Source organism: Urocampus carinirostris, chromosome 2 (genome assembly GCF_059441175.1).
Source record: "Urocampus carinirostris isolate Australia breed hairy pipefish chromosome 2, RoL_Ucar_1.0, whole genome shotgun sequence".
NCBI classification, from domain to species: domain Eukaryota; kingdom Metazoa; phylum Chordata; class Actinopteri; order Syngnathiformes; family Syngnathidae; genus Urocampus; species Urocampus carinirostris.
In genome coordinates, this window is record NC_142350.1 from 32,364,481 (window position 1) to 32,385,000 (window position 20,520).

Sequence of the window (20,520 nt, forward strand, 5' to 3'; positions counted from 1 at the left end):
ACTCCAAAGTAGCAGCTTCTGTCAAATGTTAATCAATGTCTCTGTTTCTATTTCTATTTCATTACAGCATCAGAGCGTTCTGCAGATTGGGGGAACAAAAACGATAATGCTTCCACAGCTGGTTTGATGAAAAAAAGTAGTTATGTGAGTGCTAATACCGATCATGATAGGACACCACTGGGAAATGGGTTAAGTGGATCCACACATCAAAAGAAAACTGAAGATGTGAAAGAGGATACACAAAGACTATCAGCAATGAAACATTGCATGCCCCAGGAACACAGCAGAAGCATTACGACACAAACTCTCAGATCGGATTTCCTGTCTAAGGGTAGCACTTTACAAGAGGACAGTGATGTCCTGCCCCAAACCAGTCAGCGTACATCATCTAGAGAAAGAATAGATCATGGTTTTTACCAAAATAACTCTGGCTCAAACACGGTGCCAAAGAAAGTTACTTGCAATCCTACCTCTCGCCTTGGTATGAAAACATTTACCGTTGTACCTCACAAATCTTCTGTCACGAATGTTACATGTGGTACGCAAAGCACATCTGCCACATTAACTGCAGGCTCTTTGAAAATTGACGAGCGAGGGAATATCATGAATATGTCCGGTCACTACGGAGCGGCTGATGCGACAACATCCGGAACTTCCAGAAGTGAGGATTGTCCACTTGTCGGAAAGGCTAAAGCCTTTTGGAGCTGTAGTGAAAAACAAGAACGTGCTCCTTCTTGCAGCGTCGGTGTGACTGACAAAGCAAAAAACAGCTCAGGGAATATCATAAGTACTCGAAGTACTGTGACTGCTTTGACCACTGACAGACAAGAGCTCCTGAAATCACTACACACAGTTACGAATAATGCAGACAATGTTCCGCTCAAAGAGACTGGTATAAAAATGAATGACACAATTAATAGTGTCTTCATAAAAAATGAGCTACAAACTTTATTGAATAAAGATCTTTCAGTATCTGAAAGGATAAAACAACCACAGACAACACTCCCTTCAGATATTCCTCATTTCCTTAAGCAGACTCGTCGTACGTCAAGCCAGTATGTGGCATCTGCCATCAATAAGTACGCCCCATCAAAGCCTATGTCGCTCCCATCCCAGTCTTCTCTAACACAGAAAGTTGCCTTTAATACAATGGGTCACTCCATGCAAGTGAATCCACGCCAGTCTTCCAAGATATCATTAACAGATAAGAAGGTCAACCAAACCTGTCTCCAAAACTCCAGCCCTTTCCGGTCTATGAGCTACCCAGGATGTGTAATAAAAAGCCAGAAAGAAATTGGACATGACAAGGAAGGAGACCGTAGCAACTCCTTGAAAGAGATTTCTTCGGCTGGACCAGTATCGGACATAATTAAACAATTTCAGTCAAGTGCTCCCTCTCAAAACATCACAGCAGACCGTGATGTCCGAGAAGTTAATCCATGTAGAAGCCCCAGCATTACACCTCGATCGCAACCTCACTCAACTGCTAAACCCCATACCGCCACTCATTTCACATCGGCGGCAAAGCCGGAACTTTCACACAGCATGTCAGACAGACAAACAACTGGACACTCAACTGAGAACTTATTTGGACCGGTTAAAAAGTTCAAGCCCGTAGCCTGTCGATTTGTCGAGAAAGATAACTCTCTGCATTGTAATCTCATGGAGGCCATCCAGGCAGGAAACAAAGACCGGCTCAAGAAGGTGAGCTCACAATGGGCTTGTGTTTTTTGGGATAATGGATTGCTCAAATAGAAGAATGAACAAAACACTTACAAGTGGGATTTTCACCAATCTGATTTAAATTAGATTTTTTTTCTTTTGACCTTGACCCCTAACCAACTGCACAACAAAATAAATGAAGCTTCCGTAACTTCTTTAACCTTAATTGCACACTGCTGCATACATTATAGAAGTAGACATTGATGTTTGAGCATTATATTAATTTAGTAATAATTCTGATTACCCATAAAGTCCTATTTTACCCCAAGCCTTAAAATCAAGTTTCATTTTTTTACATACAACTCTAACTCTTTTTCTAACCCCATGCAAGACTGTGCCCTTGAATGTTGACTACAAGACATAATACATGACCTATGTTCACATTTCTATTAATGACTAGATACCCTCATCCAGCGCCAGAAGTACAAAGGAGGCTTCGTTTTATGAGAACGAGAGGTCTGCTCTTCTTGCTGCTATTAGAGCGCAGAACAACTCTGAAAGGCTGAGGAAGGTAATTTTTTTCCATTGGCTACTCTGTTATGTCCCTGCCTTTACTTTAAAAAATAACTCTTAGTGAAATAAAACAATTGGGAATATTTACCCTACAGTTCAAAGGTTTTGGGTTACTCAGACAATTTTGTCTTACATGAAAAAGTCACATTTTTATTTATAAATTGAGATGTCCAATGTTTGGGTTCTTTGGCCCATTTTGATCTCTTTTGTTGGCCAGTCTCAGATATGACGTTTTTTGCCACTATGCCTTAAAGGTCAGCAGCTTTAAGTCGCCTCATTACTGAAGATGTTGACACTGGTGGTGTGCAAGTATTTTTTACCCGAACTCCTGGTTAAAAAAATATAGTACTTGTTCTCTTGCTTGGTTGTGCAGTGGGGCCTCCCACTTTCCTTTCCATGCTGGTTAGTGCACGTCGAACAGACAAACCCGTAGGCTGGATCCGGTAGCCTGCCTTAAATTTTGGAGTATGTCAAAGGCTCCAGCTTATTTCTATCAAACATTAGGATGTTTTTCACCAATACAAACAAAATACTCTTGCGATAGGGTGTAAAAGTAGGCCCAGCTTAATACTTGATCTGATGTTATTGCCTGTTCATTACTAAAATTCTTATTTTATATTTCATTTTATTTTTATTTTAAGGCAGTATGACAATTGAGGCAAACATATTTTTATTTCATAGCGCCTACTTGAGTTTGTTTATGTCTGTGGTGACTTAGTTCAGATGTATAGTTGCATTTAGTTAACTGTTAAAATGAACAAATTGTTAACAAATTCAATGTCAAACATGAAAAAATAAATTTTCATTGTGAATAAAGCTGTTGCTCTTAGAAAAAAACGTTTATTTAGCATCTGTGATTTTAATTTGTAAGGTAGGCTAGAAATGAAGGCTTAACAATAAGGCATCATACTTAAAACAAAGCTAAATGTTTGGCATCGACATTGTTTTACTGTTCGGCCCACCTAATAACAAAGTCTGGATCCGGACCAAGGGAAAAACTTGAGAGTTGACACGCTTGGGTTAGAGCCTGTTTGCATTGTTCTCTGAAGGGAGTAATATACAACGTTGTAGGAGATCTTCAGTGTCTTGGCAATTTCTTGCAAGGAATAGCCTTCATTTCACATACAGATGTGAAAGTTTTCCTGGCCAATTAGAAATTTCAACCACGGTTACCACAACCACAAATGTGATTCTCCATATACTTGACAAGCTCAAAGGAAAGTCAGTTTTATGACCAGCTGAACTGTTTTTTTTTTTTTTAGCTGTGCCAAAATCATTGCGCAAGTTTTTTTTTTTTTAATCAATTATCAGCCTTGTAACACAATTGGCAAACACAATGTACTATTAGCAGTGTTGAAAGTAAAGCGCTTATAGCGGCGTTATTTTTTCAGTAACGGTAATCTGACTTATTGCTTTTTCCACCGTTACAACTGTGTTAGAGTTATTGACGGTCAAAAGCCGTGTGTTGCTTTGGCTGCAGACCGCCAACAGCAGCGTTACCCCGTAAACCTAACATTGTTTTCAGCTTGGTTTTCCGCTCTCTTCCGTGTTGTTGTTGTCACCTCTTTTAGATCATGTCACCATTCAAAATAGTGACAATTATATAGTACGATAGCGGCTTCCCACCAATCAACAGCCGCTTCCCCCTCCGAGGCGTATTTTTTCTCTTATGATAAGTCGATTTTCATTTTTGGGGAATTCACTGTTGTTGAGTTCAAATTTATTGAGCATGAAAAAATGTTGAAAATGATTTGTATTTAATCTTTGTAGATTTATAAATGTTTTGATTCTTGTGTTTACTTCATATTTTTGTTTACATAAAAATTATATATATTTTTTCTTTGATCTCTTTTCATTTTGTTGTTGAATTTTGTCTTTTCCTCCTTTTTTCCATTTAATTTAATTGTTATTTAATTGTATCATTTTCTGTTTATATTTGTTGCACTTCAAGTGTCAGAAAAATATGTTGCTGGTGTGGTGCAATAAATGTTGCAATGTTCTATAACACAACTACCTGTCTGTTCTCTATATAACTGATTCAAATATTCCTCAGAAAATTTCAAATTCTTTTACAAACAATAACTTTTTTGAAAAATAACTGAAATAGTTACTTTTCCTGGTAACATCTAGAGAAAGACTAGATAATGTTTTTAAATTACCTTTACTATGGAGTAATTCAGTTACTATCTCAGTTACTTTTTAGAAGAAGGAGTGAGTACGGGTAACTATAACTTATTACTTTTTTAAAGTAACATGCCCAACACTGACTATTAGAACACCGGTCTGCTTGTTGCTGGAAATGGGCCTTTATAAGCTGGAAATATTGCATCAAAAAAAAGACATTTGCAACGGAAATTGTCATGCTAACAAATTCACAAATGCATATTTAGAGAGTGCCTTCTTGACATTCCACATAGTAAATGTTGCACTGCTTTTTTTCTTGCAGACTAAATCTGGTGCTGCTGCTGAGCTAGAAAGGTTCAGGTCAGCGTCAGAGGAGGATCAAAGGGCATGCGTTCCCTGTTCTTCCTCACCAATTCCCTCAACTTGCCCGTCTCTTTTCTTTGCACCATCTCCTTCGACCTCAATGCTTGCACCCCCTGTTCGCTCTCCTCTACTTTTGCGCCAGTCCAGTCAAATTACGGCGGATCCTTTGAATGCCAACGCCATCTTGGCCAGAGAATCCATGATGGAAGCCATCCGCTGTGGAGCTGCCGAAAAGCTAAAAAAGGTAGAAATCTGGGAGGGTGGACATTAGATCCTGTACCTTTAATGCTTGTAGTGTCTTTTGAATGTGTAGTGCAACGCCAATGGCAAAATTACATTCGTACATCCCCATGGATCAAATTACAGCAGAAGACTCAAGTTTTCTCTTGGTCCACTCCATTCAATGAGCAAAGAAAACACTTTCAGTTAGGGTGAAAACAAAGATAATACAATGATAACCGTGATTAATGCTGGTCTTACAAATTAAAATATAAAGTGGTCTAATTTTACCTTTTCTTTTCTCCTAACGAAAGTTAGAAATTGGAATGCTGAGCTGGAGAAATAATGACACAACTGCTGATTTGAACAAAAATTCTGTTTGCACTTTCATAGCTGTTTGCAGATGATATCTTTTTAGAGCAGAGGTAGGCAAACTTTCTGAGTCACTGGCCGCATTGGATCAAAAAATTTTGCTAAAGTGCTAGGAGGAAAAAAGCGCTTTTTATTTTTGTATCTAACGATAGTCTTGAATGTGATCCTCCAAAAATACATGAGGGGAAAATACAATATAATGTAGACAAATCTCAAAAATTTCTTTGCATTTTCTGCACATTCCATTAAGCAAAAATAAAACAATTACCCAAAAGTGGAGATAAATATTTTTTGAATAGCATCGATGATATGATTTAGGAATTAACAAACATGCAGGCACTTACAAGTTTCTTTATTTGTCTATAGATAAATCATTTACCGTAACCAAACTGAGAACTTGTCAGAACTCAAACAGACGGTGGACCCAGACGCGTAACGTTTTCACACAAGCTTTATATTACTAAAATGGGGCAGTCATGCACGTGAACACAAACTCCAGGGATTCGGCGATTGCTGGGCAGAAGAAGTGAGACCGAGAAGTCAGCACGGGAAAACAGGATGCCAGAGGCAGACGAGATCGAAACCGGACAGGACAGACAGGATCAATACCAGATGCTGGATACACGAGCAAAGTACCGGACAGGACGGCACCGATACCGGAAACTTGAGGATACCGGATGTGACAGACGGGATCGATACCGGATACAACAGCGAGATACCGGACAGGACAGATACCGGTTACACAAGCAAGATCCCGGACAGGACGGGACAGACAGGATCGATTCCGGATAGGACAGGACAGCTTGGATCGATACCGGACACACGAGCAAGATACCGGACGGGACAGACAGGATCGATACTAGTAACACGAGCAAGATACCAGACAGGGCGGGACAGACGGGATCAACACCAGATACTGGATACACAAGCAGGATACCGGACAGGACGGGACAGATGGAATCGATATCGGATACTGGATACATGAGCAAGATACAGGACGAGACAGGCGGGATCGATACTGGATACACGAGCAGGATACTGGACACAATACAAGTCTTACAAGTGCAGAGATTTGTTGACGGACTGACAAGGAGTGAATGAGAGCACTGAGTCTAAATAGGAGGGGAAGCCAAACAGGCAACAAGCAGCAGATGGCACCAAACGGGCTGGCCCAAGTCAGGGCAATGGGCAATCGTGACAGAACTAAAGCACATGAATACATTTTCACTTTTTAAAGCAGTAACTGGGATCATATGGCTTTAAAAAAACAAAAATGCAGTACAGCTAGCTTTTTTTTTAATTCTATTTGATAAATATCTTGATAAATATTAATAGATGATAAAAAATGGCCAGTTAAAATAGGTAGCCAATTATTTGAATGTTGGGGACAACAATGGTTTCAAATGAACACATTTTCATTAGAAGTGCTTTTATACATATCATTATATTAACATTTTCGCTGGGGGGGGGCATATTAAAAACGACATGTGACTCACAGGCGGTATTTTGCCCTCCCCTGCTTTAAAGACATAGGACATCCACTATTGAGTGAATAACTTTTTTTTCAAGAAATTAAGTTTACCCAATGGGCACCAGCTTTTTAAAAAAATATTATTGTTTCTACATTTTATGTAGTGATGTGTATTACAATTTCCCCCCACCATTCGTGACAGGTGAAAAGGTGCCAAAAATCCCTGCAAATGCTTGAATTTTAATGTTTTTTCCTAGGATTGAAAAGTGCTTGGAATTTGGGTGTAGTTCTTCTCAATGCTCAAAACTGTTCCCATGTTTTTTAACACTGCTCTCTGGTGGCTTTGTTTTGCCATTGCTTTTTTCGTGATTAACTGCAGCTGGTATTGGTTTGTACGGCATTGTCCCCAACAAATGGAGGTAGGGTTTCCCAGTGGTAAATTGTCGTAGAAAGAACCTTATGCAACTGAAAATGTAAGCTACATATTACCGTCTTTTCACCCAACACCTATATGCGGAGAGATTCGACTCAAAAATATTTACACTCGTATTGTTCAGAACCACAAATATATTCACAATTTACTCCAGATCTAAAATCATATGTCTTGATAAATGCACAGTAGTGGCAAGCGCCCTCTTCTATGCGGCAGCGTGTTGGGGAGGCAGCGTCAAGAAGAAGGATGCCTCTCGTCTCAATAAACTGGCTAGGAAAGCGAGCTCTGTTGTGGGCAAAGAGCTGGACAGCCTAACAACAGTAGCTGAGAGACAGGCACTGAAAAAGCTGAGGTCAATCATGGACAATCCATCGCATCCGCTTCACAGCATTATCTCCGGACAGAAGAGCAGTTTCAGTGACAGACTGCTGTCACTGTCTTGTACTACGGACAGACTGAAGAGATCTTTTCTTCCTCATGCCATGAGGCTCTTTAACTCCACCCGGCAGAGTAAAGGCCCACATTAAACCACACCACCTACATTGGATATTACCGAATCTTACTGCATTATGTATTCTGTGTAGCACTATTTAGTTACTCTATATAACATGCTAAAGTGGGCATTTGCACGTCACACTGGGTATTTGTATATTGTATTCTTTTGGCTTTATTATTGTATTGTTCTCAGCTCAGGGATGCTGCTGGAAATGTGAATTTCCCTTAGGGGATGAATAAAGTATCTATCTATCTATCTATCTATCTATCTATCTATATGTGAATCAATATATTTGTGGATCTGCAAATAACATGATTCACACCTGTTTTTTTTTTCCTTTCCACGGTAGTGGGGGAATTGAAAAATTGGCTTTGAAAATCCTTAAAAAGTGCTGAAATTTGGCCATGAAAAAGTGTATGATAATGTCAGTTACATACCTATATGGGGGGAGATTTGTCTCAAAAACAAATATATTCGCTCTTTACTCAAGATCTAAACCTAATTTGTCTTGATAAACGCTCACGCAAGATTAAAAATCGCATATGTAAGTTGCAGAATTTTGGGGGGCTGTGCTAAAAAATAATTCACACCAGATTTCTAATTTTAGTGTTACTGGAGAAATTGGAAAAATGGTTTTGAAAGTCCTTATATAGTGCTTGAATTTGACCATTGAAAAGATGTACGAACCCTGTTTTAACCTTCAATAACTTCAAATTGAGTTGTTCCTTCTGTCACTTTAGGTGTCTGTCGCACAGATCAAAATCAAATATTTGCATCACATTTTTAAATTAGTGGTACAACAAGTAAATATGTGTGTTTTCTGTTCAGGTTGCAGTGCCCACAAAGACGGTGCAAGTGAATGGCAGACTGGGGACAATGCACTCATCCATCTTAAATCTTCCATAGGAACAGAGTCACAAGTAAAGCCATTTCTCGAACTCTTTCATTGATTGTATTTTCCCACAGTGCTTTGAGAAGTTAAGCACATTTACCCATAACTCACGCACTTATGTCTATACATAATAGAGAGAGAGATTTTTTTTTTAATAAGAAGGACATATTTGTCTTATAAAGCTGTCGTCAATAAAAGTTTAGTGTATTTTGTTTGAATTTCAGAGCTATTTTCGGCCTTGTAGTCAGTGGCAGCCGTTTGAGAGATTTGTCCATCTTGATAACCTACACAGAAAAAATATTTGTTATCTTTACTTTTGGGGTTGGAACTGAAAAGTTAAGCAGGAATAAGTGCCAATGAAAGCGGACTATTTCAAAAGGTTTGTTGCTATTTCTACAGCTGATATTTTTGTGCCCTTTGCTTTATTTTTGCTTAGCACAGCTGATACATGGATGCCTTCTAGTGTTGTGTTGTTCAGTGTTATGTATAAAACTGCTTTCTGTAACATTCCAAATGTGGTGCATTATGTTAGTTTAACCTGATCCGAAATACTCTACACATTGAAACACCTAAGAGTGTGTTTTCTGCAATGCCAACTATTTAAGTGGCATTGACAAAATTGTTTGGAAAAACATACTGCCTTTTAGCGTACATTGTAAATTTGTGCTGCAAATTAACACAAAACTTAATGTTCTTAATTGCACTGCAGAAAGGTGATCTACGAATGTATATAGGAACAGAGAAATACCTTAAATGTAATGTTTTCATTTATAAAAATAATCTAAAAACAGAAATAATCTAAAAACAGATAACAGGACAGAAAAGTGATAAAATGAACAAACAGCACATATATCCTTGTGTGCCGCGTTGCAATATACATATCACACAACATAGCAGTTTTATAAAACAGTTAGCTTAAAGCAAGTGTTTTTGTGTAGCTCTATTTAAAGGGACACTGTGTAATATTTGACCACTAGATGTCGCTGTTTTGTGTAGTGCAGGGGTCACCAAGCTTTTCCAAGCCGAGAGCTTCTTTTTTTGTGACCAGTTTGATATGCATTTCTAAAATAACAATTTGACATTTAATTACTATGTTATTACCAGGTTAATTATTGGAGACCAGGGTTAAATCGTCAACTCAGTCAACCACGAAAAAAATGATTATTTCACTAAAAAAAATGACCCAGCGCTGGTGAGTTATTTCCAGAACAGGTCCACTGGCACTTCAGCTATCTTTGGGGAGCACCCTGGTGCCCACGGGGACCACGTTGGAGACCCCTGGTGTAGTGCAACCGAAAAGAGTGCTACAAAGAGAAAGGAGGAATACAAACTACGGAAACTTAAAGTGACCAAATCGCAATCTTTTATTTTTGCTTAACATTCAAATCAATATTGTTTTTCAACAAATGTCTTTCTAAGTTTGGATGGATCAATGGCTGCCATTAATATGAGTTTGAAGGATTTCTACTTAATGTGCTTTGCAAGGAAAACCTTAACAGCAACTCTTCAGGGTCTAGTTATACATTCTTGCTGCTAATGAACACAATTTGAGAGGAGATTTCAACATCTATTATCATTTATCTTATTGATTTTTTAAAGTGGAGCCCTTTTCTTCATCATGATAATACAAAACTGAGATTTTTATTTTCATTGTTTTGTTAATATAATATTTTTTTTTTTGCTGAGCGATTCAATTGTCGCACAATAGGTTTCATTTCACATGTTTACTTTTGTATTCTAAGAGTCTCTCATCTATCGGATAAAGATTAATATAAGACACTAGATTTTACATTTATCCCCAAACATTTTTGCACAATTATTTTGTCTAACTAATTGTTGGTTGAATAAATCATTTTGTAATTGCAAAGCTGCTTTTCATCATTTCCGTTTTTGTCAGAGGAAGGCAGTTGATTTTACCGATACTAAGCATGGACTTGAATCGTATCAATACTATTGTCCTGCGATTGGGGCTTCAACCCTCCTTCAGTTTAGTCAAAGCGCTGCTTCTCTATGTAGCAGCCCATCTCTCCCTCGGCCACTCTTAAGTTTATGCCTGAGTCGTGACTGACACACACGTTTAGCACTTCTCCCTACTTTGCCATCTGCTGCATCCCGCCTGACAGACAGAAGAAAAGGCCAAATAGTCAAAGCTAAAAATGACAGAGGCAAACAGGAAGTGCCACATGATATGGACTTTTTTCAACTACAGAAAAGGACAATGCCAAGTGTAATCTGTGTTGTGAAGTGGTTTGCTACTGTGGCAACACCACAAATTAACAAACACATGAAAAAAGCTCACCCTGCGGAGAGCAACGTACTGCAACCAAAACATTAACATGTTACTACTTCCGGACAAAAGCCTGTAAATCCATTGTAACCATGGCATTAGAGCCAATGAAAGACAAATTTGATACTATTTGGGCATGACTGACTTTATTTTCAAAATTTTGTGCATTGGAGGATATTTTCATTTTCTAGTTGACGTGGTCAAACAATATTTGCAGAGTTTCCTATACCATAGAAAATGCCAGGGTATAATTGGTCCTGTCAGAGTCTTTTAAACGTGTATTATTAAAAGAATATAATTTTATTAAGTTATTAAAAATAAGTTTCATTTCTCATTTTATCAATGATCGCAAACACCATGGTGTATATTTGTGCTATGTATTACCTCAAAGCGCAGATCCCACAGGCCTTCTCTCACCCATGCTTTCGGCCACTCTAAGTTTATGCCTGGCATGTGACTGTCAGGCCCACTATTAGGTACTCTTCCCATCTGGCCTGCTCCTGCATCCTGTCTGCAAGGCATAAGACCGTGCCAAATTTATGTGCCCATCCCTACGAGAAGCTAAAATTCTTGCAAACAGAGAGCGCAGCACGGTGTGGGCTTTTTTAAACTATAATGAAGGACAATTTGGTGTAATTTGCATACTTGTCCACATATACATTTTTGCTGTATTTTATACGTTTTTTGGACTATTACAAATGCCGTACAAAGATTTATTTTATGGAATTTTGGGGGGGCAAACCAAATTAGTCTTGGCCATTTCGGCTCTAATCCAGATGGTCTTGGTCACTGGTATCAGATGACAACGTCATTGTATATTGATATTGTTGTGGTACACTAGCAAATGTTCAGTGTTTTTTTAGCACGGATTGTGGCACTGCCACGTATAATAGGCAACATTAAATTTACTGCATGTGGGAAAAAGAACTAAGATGCTGAAATAATTGTTTGTCTTTTCTTGGGTAGTCGAATAAACTTGTTTACACAAAATTACCTTTGTTTTTATTACACATAGCCTGTTTTGCCGTGAGTAAATAGGCGCCGCGTTGTGTTTGTAAGGTTTATCATTGCTTAAAAAAGGGAATTGTCATCATTAATAAGGGGAGAAATTGGCTGAGATTAGCAAGTATGAGTTTGTGTAAATGTGAAACGAGCTGCAACCAAAATGTAAACAGGTGACTGTTCCTGAACAAAAACATGTAGATCGTTGTCACTATGGCAACAGAGAAAAATAGAGAAAATTGAGACTTCACTTGCATTACTGACTTTATTCTCAAAGTATTGTACAATCAGGTATTTCAGTTCTTAAGTTGACATTGTTATACAGTATTTCTATTTTCGTTTTATGCTGCCATTTTGGCTTGACTTTCTTGGCTTTTGTTCTGAAACAGTTGTAATACAATATTTTGCTGTGTTTATCGTAATCATCCACTAACTCCAGGAAGGGTTCACTTTTTCAATGATCATGACAGTTCTAAAAATAAAGTCGCTATCAGACTGGTATCGATCGATACTACCATGTATTCACTTGGGCCGGATCAATACCAGTATCGCCCACCTCTAGTTTTTAGATTTAACACATGACTTTCAGTAAGTGTAAAAGCATCGGCGGATATGGTGTCATTTCCAGTAGTGCGGCTGCTCTCATGAAATATCGTGCAGCGGCTCACACTCTCTGGCTTTCCCGGCAGCAGCTCAATGGCCTGAGTCATCAATGTGGCTGCATATAATGATCCTCCTAAACTTTAGAGCAGCCTCACGTCTTCCAGATACAAAATGAGCTGCACAGCCAAGATCTGGAAAAAGAAGGCTATTAGAGTCCCTGTTTTGGGAAACTGCTTTTTATCATAATATTTCTTTTGGCACTCACGAAAGAGATATTACAAAATAAATTGTCAAATGCACAATCTTTCACCACTGCAGCAGAGCCGAGTTCTGTTTAGTAGATGTTCTGAGTTTAAGCAATCGTGTTTTTGAGGCTTTTATGTCAACTTTGTGATGCCAAAGGTAACTTGTGCAATGTAAAAACGCTTGCAGTCAATTTAGTGAAACCGAGGCTAACAAGGAATAACAAATATAAAATAAGGTTGGTTTGCAGCGAGGAAAAATAAGCAAGTCCTATCTGCAATTACAATTAGTTATTACATTAAAGGGGTAAAAAAAAATAACTAAGACTTACAAACTGTGTTCGTACAGGTGCTTGAAATCTTTGAAAATGCTTGAATTTAATGCTGTGTTATTAAGGATTGAAAAGTGCTTGGATTTTGGGGTAATTGCTCGTAAATGCTTAAAATGGTTGCATGTTTCTTAACAAGTCTGACACTGACACTACTCTGGGGTGGCTTCGCTTTGCCATTTCATTTGGCACTATAAAAGGTGTATAAGTGCAGCGATTATGTATCAATGAAGGACATTTATTATGGGCCATGCAAAAAAATTTGCAGACTTTCCCAGTGATGAATTGCAACTGAAAATTTAAGCTACATACTACTATCATTATTACCCAACACGTTTGGGGGGGGGTTGATTTGTCTCAAAAGTAAATATATTTGCAATTTATTGTAAGAGCTAAAAATTGTATGTCTTGTTAAATGCACACGCAAGATAAAAAATCACATATGTAAATCGGATGTATTTGTGGCTCTGCAGAATACATGATTCACACGCATTTTTTTCTTTTGATGTAACAGAAGTTGGAAAGTTGGCTCTGAAAGTTCTTGAAAGTTATTGAATTTGGCCATTAAAAAGGTGTACGAATCCTGAATGTACAAAAAATAAAAAAAATTGGCCAGAGTACAAAAATGTAGTGATTTAATTTATGTAAAGCAAGTAAAACAATAAAAGTATGAGTAATGAAAACCTTTTGAATTTCCACTAAAAGCGCCTCCATCCTCTGTCCTAGTGAAAGCTTTGTTGTTAGACATAGAGTGATGGACACAGTGACACCAGCAATCAGCAGGGTGTTATATTGACTTTGTTTTTTTAATGTTTTCTCATCCACCAAGTAACAGATCAATCAACTGAAACAAAAACCCTGTGCAGCGTTGAATGTCTGAGGAGGTGGAATCGGCACAATGTGCGTCCTGTTTATGTCTGGGTATTAAGAAAGGTTTTGTTTGCAGTGTGGCAGACGCTTTAAGTCTGACGTGGTATGTGAGTATGTCTGTGAACATCATTAAACGTATTCACAAATTCTTAAACATGTAAAATGTGAGGAAATAGAAAATGTTTTTTGCACAAAAACTAATATATATAAATATATTAATATAAAATATTCAATTCATCTATATTTATATATATTCACATATATATATATATATATATATATATATATATATATATATATATATATATATATATATATATATATAGTCGTATGCACCCCTGATCATTTTCAAGATTTTTCTTTATGAATCATTGCTTTTTCGGATCAGCAATTTCAATTAAATATATCATGTATCAGACAAAGACAGTGATGTATGGGAAGTGAAATGAAGTTCATAGGATTTACAGAAAGTGTGCAATAATTACTTGAACAAAAGTAGGCAGGTGCATATTTTTGGGCTCCCTTGTTGTTTTATTGATTTTAATAACTTAAGCACTAACTATTGGAACACAAAATTTGTTTGGTAAGATCATTGACCCCTTGACCTACATACACAGGTGAAACCAATCATGAGAAAGGGTTTTTAAGGGGGACAGTTGCAAGTTGTTTTCCTCTTTGCATCTTCTCTGAAGAATGGCAACATAGGAGCCTCAGAACAACTGTCGAATGACCTGAAAACAAAGTTTTTTCAACATTATGGTTTAGGGGAAGGATACAAAAAGCTAGCACAGGGATTTAAGCCGTCAGTTTCCACTATGAGGAACATAGTGAGTAAATGGAAGGACACAGGCACAGTTCTAGTTAAGGCCTGGAGTGGAAGGCCAAGAAAAATCTCAGACAAGCAGAGGCGAAGGATGGTGAAAACAGTCAAACTCAACCGACCAGCTCCAAAGACCTACAACATGATGTAACTGCAAATGGTGTTACTGCTCATCTTTCAGCTATTCAGTGCACTTTGCACAAGGAGATGCTGTATGGGAGAGTGATGTGGCAGAAGCCTTTTCTGCGCACATGCCACAAACAGTCGCTTGAGGTATGCTAAAGCACATTTGGACAACCGAGCTTCATTTTGAAATAAGGTGCTGTGGACTGATGAAACTAAAATTTAGTTATTTGGACATAACAAAGGGTGGATATGCTTGGTGGAAGAACACAGCATTCCAAGACAAACACTTGCTACCCATAGTAAAATTTGGTGGTGGTTCCATCATGCTGTGGGGCTTGTTAAAGTTGAAGGTCGCATGGATTCCAGTCAGTATCAGCAGATTCTTGCGAACAATGTTATAAAATCAGTGACAAAGCTGAAGTTGCGCCGGGGCTGGATGCTTCACCAAGAAAACGACCCCAAAAACTGCTCAAATTCTACTCAGGCATTCATGCAAAGGAACAAATACAATGTTCTGGAATGGCCTTCTCAGTCCCCAGACCTGAATATTATTGAAAATCTGTGGTGTGATTTAAAGCGGGGTGTCCATGTTCAGAAACCATCAAACCTGAGTAAGGTCGAGATGGTTTGTCAGGAAAAATGGTCAAAAGTACCTTCAACCAGAATCCGGACCCTCATTGGAAGCCATAGGAAGCGTTTAGAGGCTATTTTTTTTCTGCAAAAGGGAGATCTACTAAATATTGATGGAATTTTTCTGTGGGGGTCCCCACATTTATGAACCTGCCTACTTTTTTTTCAGCAATTATTGCACATTTTCTGTAACAACTATGAACTTAATTTCACTTCTCAGATATCACTGTGTTTGTCTACTATTTGATATATTTAACTGAAATTGCTGATCTGAACAACCAACAATAATTTATAAAGGAGAATCTTCAGATTCAGATCTACTTTATTGTCATTCTAGTACACGTGTATACAGAACGAAATGTCGATACATCTGACCCGCACAGTTTCCTTGAATGTACAGATATAAGTAAAAGTTGTATTGTATTATGGCTACGTATAGTATTTTACCATAGTGCCGATAGTGCAAGAGGAGTAGCTAACCAGATGTGCAAAATGGGCAGTCAGGTTAACAAGTCAGGTAAACAGTAACTTAACACTGTAACAATAACGCTGTAAGTACAATAGTGCAGAGAGCAAATGTGCAAGGAGTGGCAAGCTATAAAGAACTGCCAGTAGTGCAAAAAGTCAGATTAGCAGCCGTTTTGATTTAGGTTAACTATATGTTAGATTGACCATTTAACAGTCTAATGGCCAGGGGGACTAGACTACTGCGGAACCTGGTGGTCCTGCACCGCACACTGCAGTACCTCTTCCCAGAGGCTAGCAGAGTGAACAGTCCATGATGGGGGTGAGAGGGGTCCCCGATAATGTTCTTAGCATGGGATAGGCAGCGCTTCTGGCCAATGTCCTGAATGGAGGGAAGTGTAGTCCCGATTATTTTCTCTGCTGTCCTCGTTACCCTCCTCACACTACCCCAGTCGGTAGCGCTGCAGCCTCCACACCACACAGAGATACAGCTGGTCAGGATACTTTCTATGGTGCCCCTGTAGAATGCGATGAGGGAAGGTCGGGGCAGGTGGGCTCTCCTCATCCTCCGCAGGAAGTACAGGCGCTGCTGTGCCCTCTTAACCAGTGATGCAGTGTTCACGGACCAGGTGAGTTTGTTTGTAATGTGCACCCCTAGGAACTTGATACTGTTGACAACCTCCACAGCCTTGTTGTTGATGCAAAGTGGGGCATGGTTGGCAAAATCTTGTAAATGATCAGGGGTGCCCAAACTTTTGCATACGACTGTATATTTCATATATAATGTTCATTGGTTTTCCAATTATTTTACTAGACAACTTGTCTCGTTTTGGACTTCCTGATCTGTGACGTCATGTGAAGAACACAGATCAGCAGTCGGGAACCTTATTGACCCCAAGAGCCATAATAGCATTTTGATCTTTTGATTTTTTTTTTTGAGAGAGAGAGAGACCCATACCATATATTTTTAAGACAAATTAAGCAAACCTGCCTGAATCACTCTCCAGGCAAAAGTTGTTTTTGGTCATTTTATTTTTCTGTGACGTTAGATGATTTTATACAACATATGAAATAATAACAATGCCAGTCCCTGTGTTTCATACCATTGCATATACTACTTCAAATTTCATAATGGGTGGGCTCATTATGACCATCATTTTTTTTGTGAATAATGACATGAAAGTGGAATAAGAAAGCTTGATGCGGTTGAGAAATGGTTGGATCGTTTTGTTTTTTTTTTGGTCCACTCTACCACGGAGCAGGACCTCTTGAAGCCCATCTTCCAAAAGTAAGTTAAACGTAACTTTATCATTTTCTGAAATGTTTATCTTTTAGTACAAAACATTACAGGTTACTTATGCAAGCCTTAAACCAACTAATATAAACATTAAACATACAAAATATAGCACTGGAGCCACTTACGAATGATCGTCCAGATTTCATTCGGAAGTAGGGCAGCGTCTGTAGTTTGATCTGATGTAGTTTCTTTTTGCCCATGCACGGCAACAAGTTTTCTTTTGTATTTATTTTATTCAATTCAATCTAGTGAGACCATTGAGGCTACAATTTTGTTTAGTTTGTAAAGAATGGTGAGTTAGTTCAGGTGTAAAACTACATTCACCCAACTGTTAGTCTAAACCAGTTAATGCATTCAATGCCAAACATGAAAATACTTTTTTCCTATTGTTTGTGAAGAAATTAGTTATGCCTAGAAATGATTCCTTGTCATCATGTAGGGTAAGCTACTAAAGTAGGCTGGATAATAATACTGAAAAACTTAGCCACAGTGGAGAGCATCCTAACATACTGCATCACGGTGTGGTATGCTGGGTGCACAGCAGCAGACAGGAAAAAGCTCCAGAGGATCATCAAAACAGCCCAGAGAATCGTCGGCTGCTCTCTGCCCAGTCTGGAGGACATTGCCTGCTCTCGCTACCTTAGCAGAGCAGAAAACATCATCAAGGACTTTTCTCACCCCGGCCACCATCTCTTCGACCTGCTGCCTTCCGGCAAGCGCTACAGGTCACACAAAGCAAAAACGAACAGACTCAGAGACAGTTTCTTCCCCACAGCCATTACCACCCTAAACAGACACCGCACAAAAAACTGAAAACTGTTGCAAAAAACTACCTCACACGTATGTAAAATGGTACTCACGTACATGCTGTCTGCACTATGTTTGTTCACTGCTCAAACAGACACCGCACAAAAAAACCTGAAAACTCGTGCCAACACTACCTCATACGAATATAATGTTACTCATGTCTTGTTCTTGCACATGTCGACTGCACTACGTTTAATGCTCAAATTGCACAATGTCTGACCATTTCCTGTTTCATGCTGACTATTTTTGCACTATGATGACTTTGCACCAAATGCAATATTGCACAACCGTTACGATACCAACGTTATCACGACAACCCTGTATGTAACATCCCACATGCCGACATTTCTTGTGTAAATACCATGTAAATTATAACTATAGCCTTATCCCCCTTGTCTTATAACATTATCTTCCCTGTTCCTTTATCTTCTTGCTCATACCTCACTATGAATGTGTAAAACTGGAGTGTCATGCCCAATTTCGTTGTCACAATATGTTAGCCCATTTGTAACAATGACAATAAAGGTATATTCTATTCTATTCTATTAAAATGTTAAGTTGAGCACATGACATTTTTTTACTGATGCGGACCACCTGAGAACAAAAAGTCTGGATCCGGCCCCAGACCCAAAGAAAGTTTGACATCCCTGTTTTAGACTGTCTAATAGGGTCACATCGCAACCATAACATCAAGATTGTGAAATCTTTTTAACAAGTATTAACCAGTTCTCTCCGCTCAAGCAGTTTCCGTTGATATATAACACGTCCTAGCATAAAGCTCAGAATGTTTTTCACTGTCACAATAACATCAGAGGAGTCTTGTGTAATATGACGACGAGGCTTTGAAAAATAAAACCTTAACAGTGCTGGAAAGGTAACTTTAGAGCAGCGACTCCTCATCGCCACCACTCCTCGTGCAATACACAACACGTCACAGTGTTTATATTTCTGAGATTCACTTGCAATCTGTGTCCTTAACATGGTGCCACTGGTGAACCCAGGGGCAGTTTTAGGTTCAGACCTTTGGGGATGCTAAGCACCCAGAGTGTCTGGATTGTTTAAAACATTTATTTATTATTTCCTTTAAATCAGTTATCTCAAACCCGTGTCCTACGGGGCCAATTGCGGCCCCCAGGATGATAGGTTTAGGCTCTTGCCTTAATATGAAAGTTCAATGGACCGGGTTTATCATTTGCTCTCGATGTTGCTGTGTTCTGTCGTGCCGCAGAAAATGAGTGCTAAAAGCACAAGAGAAAAAGGCAAAATACGGAGACTCAAAGTGAACAAAATGCACCTTATTACTTTTGAAAAGAAGATAAGATTTTTTTTGTTTAAAAAAAGGATAAAAAAGTAAAAAAAAAAAAAATACACAGTTAAAATCAATTTTTTCTCTTTAATTCCTTTCTATTCTTACTTTCTTTTTTTCTTTCCCCTTTCTTAACTTTTTATTCCCATTTTCCTTTTTTGCCTCTTTTTCTGATTTCTTTACTAATTTTGATTTCTTTTCTAAAAAGGATATTTTCCCTTTTTGTCTTTCAGTGTGACAGCCTAAAGATTGAAAGAAAAAGAGTACTTTTGGTTCACTTTCAGTTTTTCAAATGGGCAGTCTTCCTCGGACTCACATTTGGTCGCACTAATCATTACAGCGACTTCTAGTGGACAAATATAAAACACTGTCCTTTTAAGAACACTGAATTGTTTTTATCAGCGCTGTTTTTGTGGAGAGCCCCATTTGGCCCAACCTCACCCAGAATCTAGCTTCAGCGGCCTCCAATTCAATTGAGTTATATATATATATATATATATATATATATATATATATATATCCATTACTCAGGTAATCTTATTTTCTGTTTCTCGTTTTCTCTCTTCCTCTCTTTCTGTGGCTTTCTTTCTCTGTCTCTCTTTTTGCTCACCTTCTCTTCTCTTCATCTTTCTTTTTTATCTTCTCTGTTTGTCCCTCTCATTGTTTTTCTTTATTTCTCTTTTTTGCTCTCCATCTTGCAGTCTCTTTTTTCACTTTTTTGCCCAACCCGGTCTTTCTTTTTCTTTCCCTATCACTTTATCACATTTTCTCTCTCGCTCACTCTTGTCTATTTTCTTTCTCTCGTTCTCTTCTCTGTCTACCACCCCCTTTCTTTCTTTCTTTCTTTCTTTCATTACCTCTCTTTTATCTTTTTTTTTATCTTTAATCTACTATAATCCAGCCCCTTAGTGTTTTTTCCCACCATGTTACCCCAGAGCCAAAATTAGTTTGGCACCCTGATCTCGAAATATCACTTATCCCTTTGGGTGCCTTTAAGTACCCTCAAAGGGCACACGACTACTCGTATAAAACAAAACACTGTCTTCCAAATAATTGTTCATGTTTTTTAAAGAATATGGTCATCTGCAGCTTTACCTTTTAAAAGCCCCAATGTGTAACAGTTAACCACTA

At 38.4% G+C, this 20,520-nt stretch overlaps 1 protein-coding gene across 8 annotated transcripts in view; it reads left to right on the top strand.

The window, feature by feature from the left end:
* cobl (cordon-bleu WH2 repeat protein) overlaps window positions 1–10,472 on the top strand; it is a 57,366-nt gene extending 46,894 nt beyond the window's left edge. For all 8 annotated transcript variants that reach the window (XM_088326202.1, XM_088326205.1, XM_088326201.1 and 5 more), the window contains 4 exons: window positions 68–1,704; window positions 2,123–2,233; window positions 4,682–4,966; window positions 8,542–10,472. In XM_088326202.1, the coding sequence (XP_088182328.1) occupies window positions 68–1,704; window positions 2,123–2,233; window positions 4,682–4,966; window positions 8,542–8,619 (2,111 nt within the window). In that variant the 3' untranslated portion in view covers window positions 8,620–10,472. The remainder of the gene's footprint in view (window positions 1–67; window positions 1,705–2,122; window positions 2,234–4,681; window positions 4,967–8,541) is intronic.
* The last annotated feature ends 10,048 nt before the right edge of the window (window positions 10,473–20,520 follow it).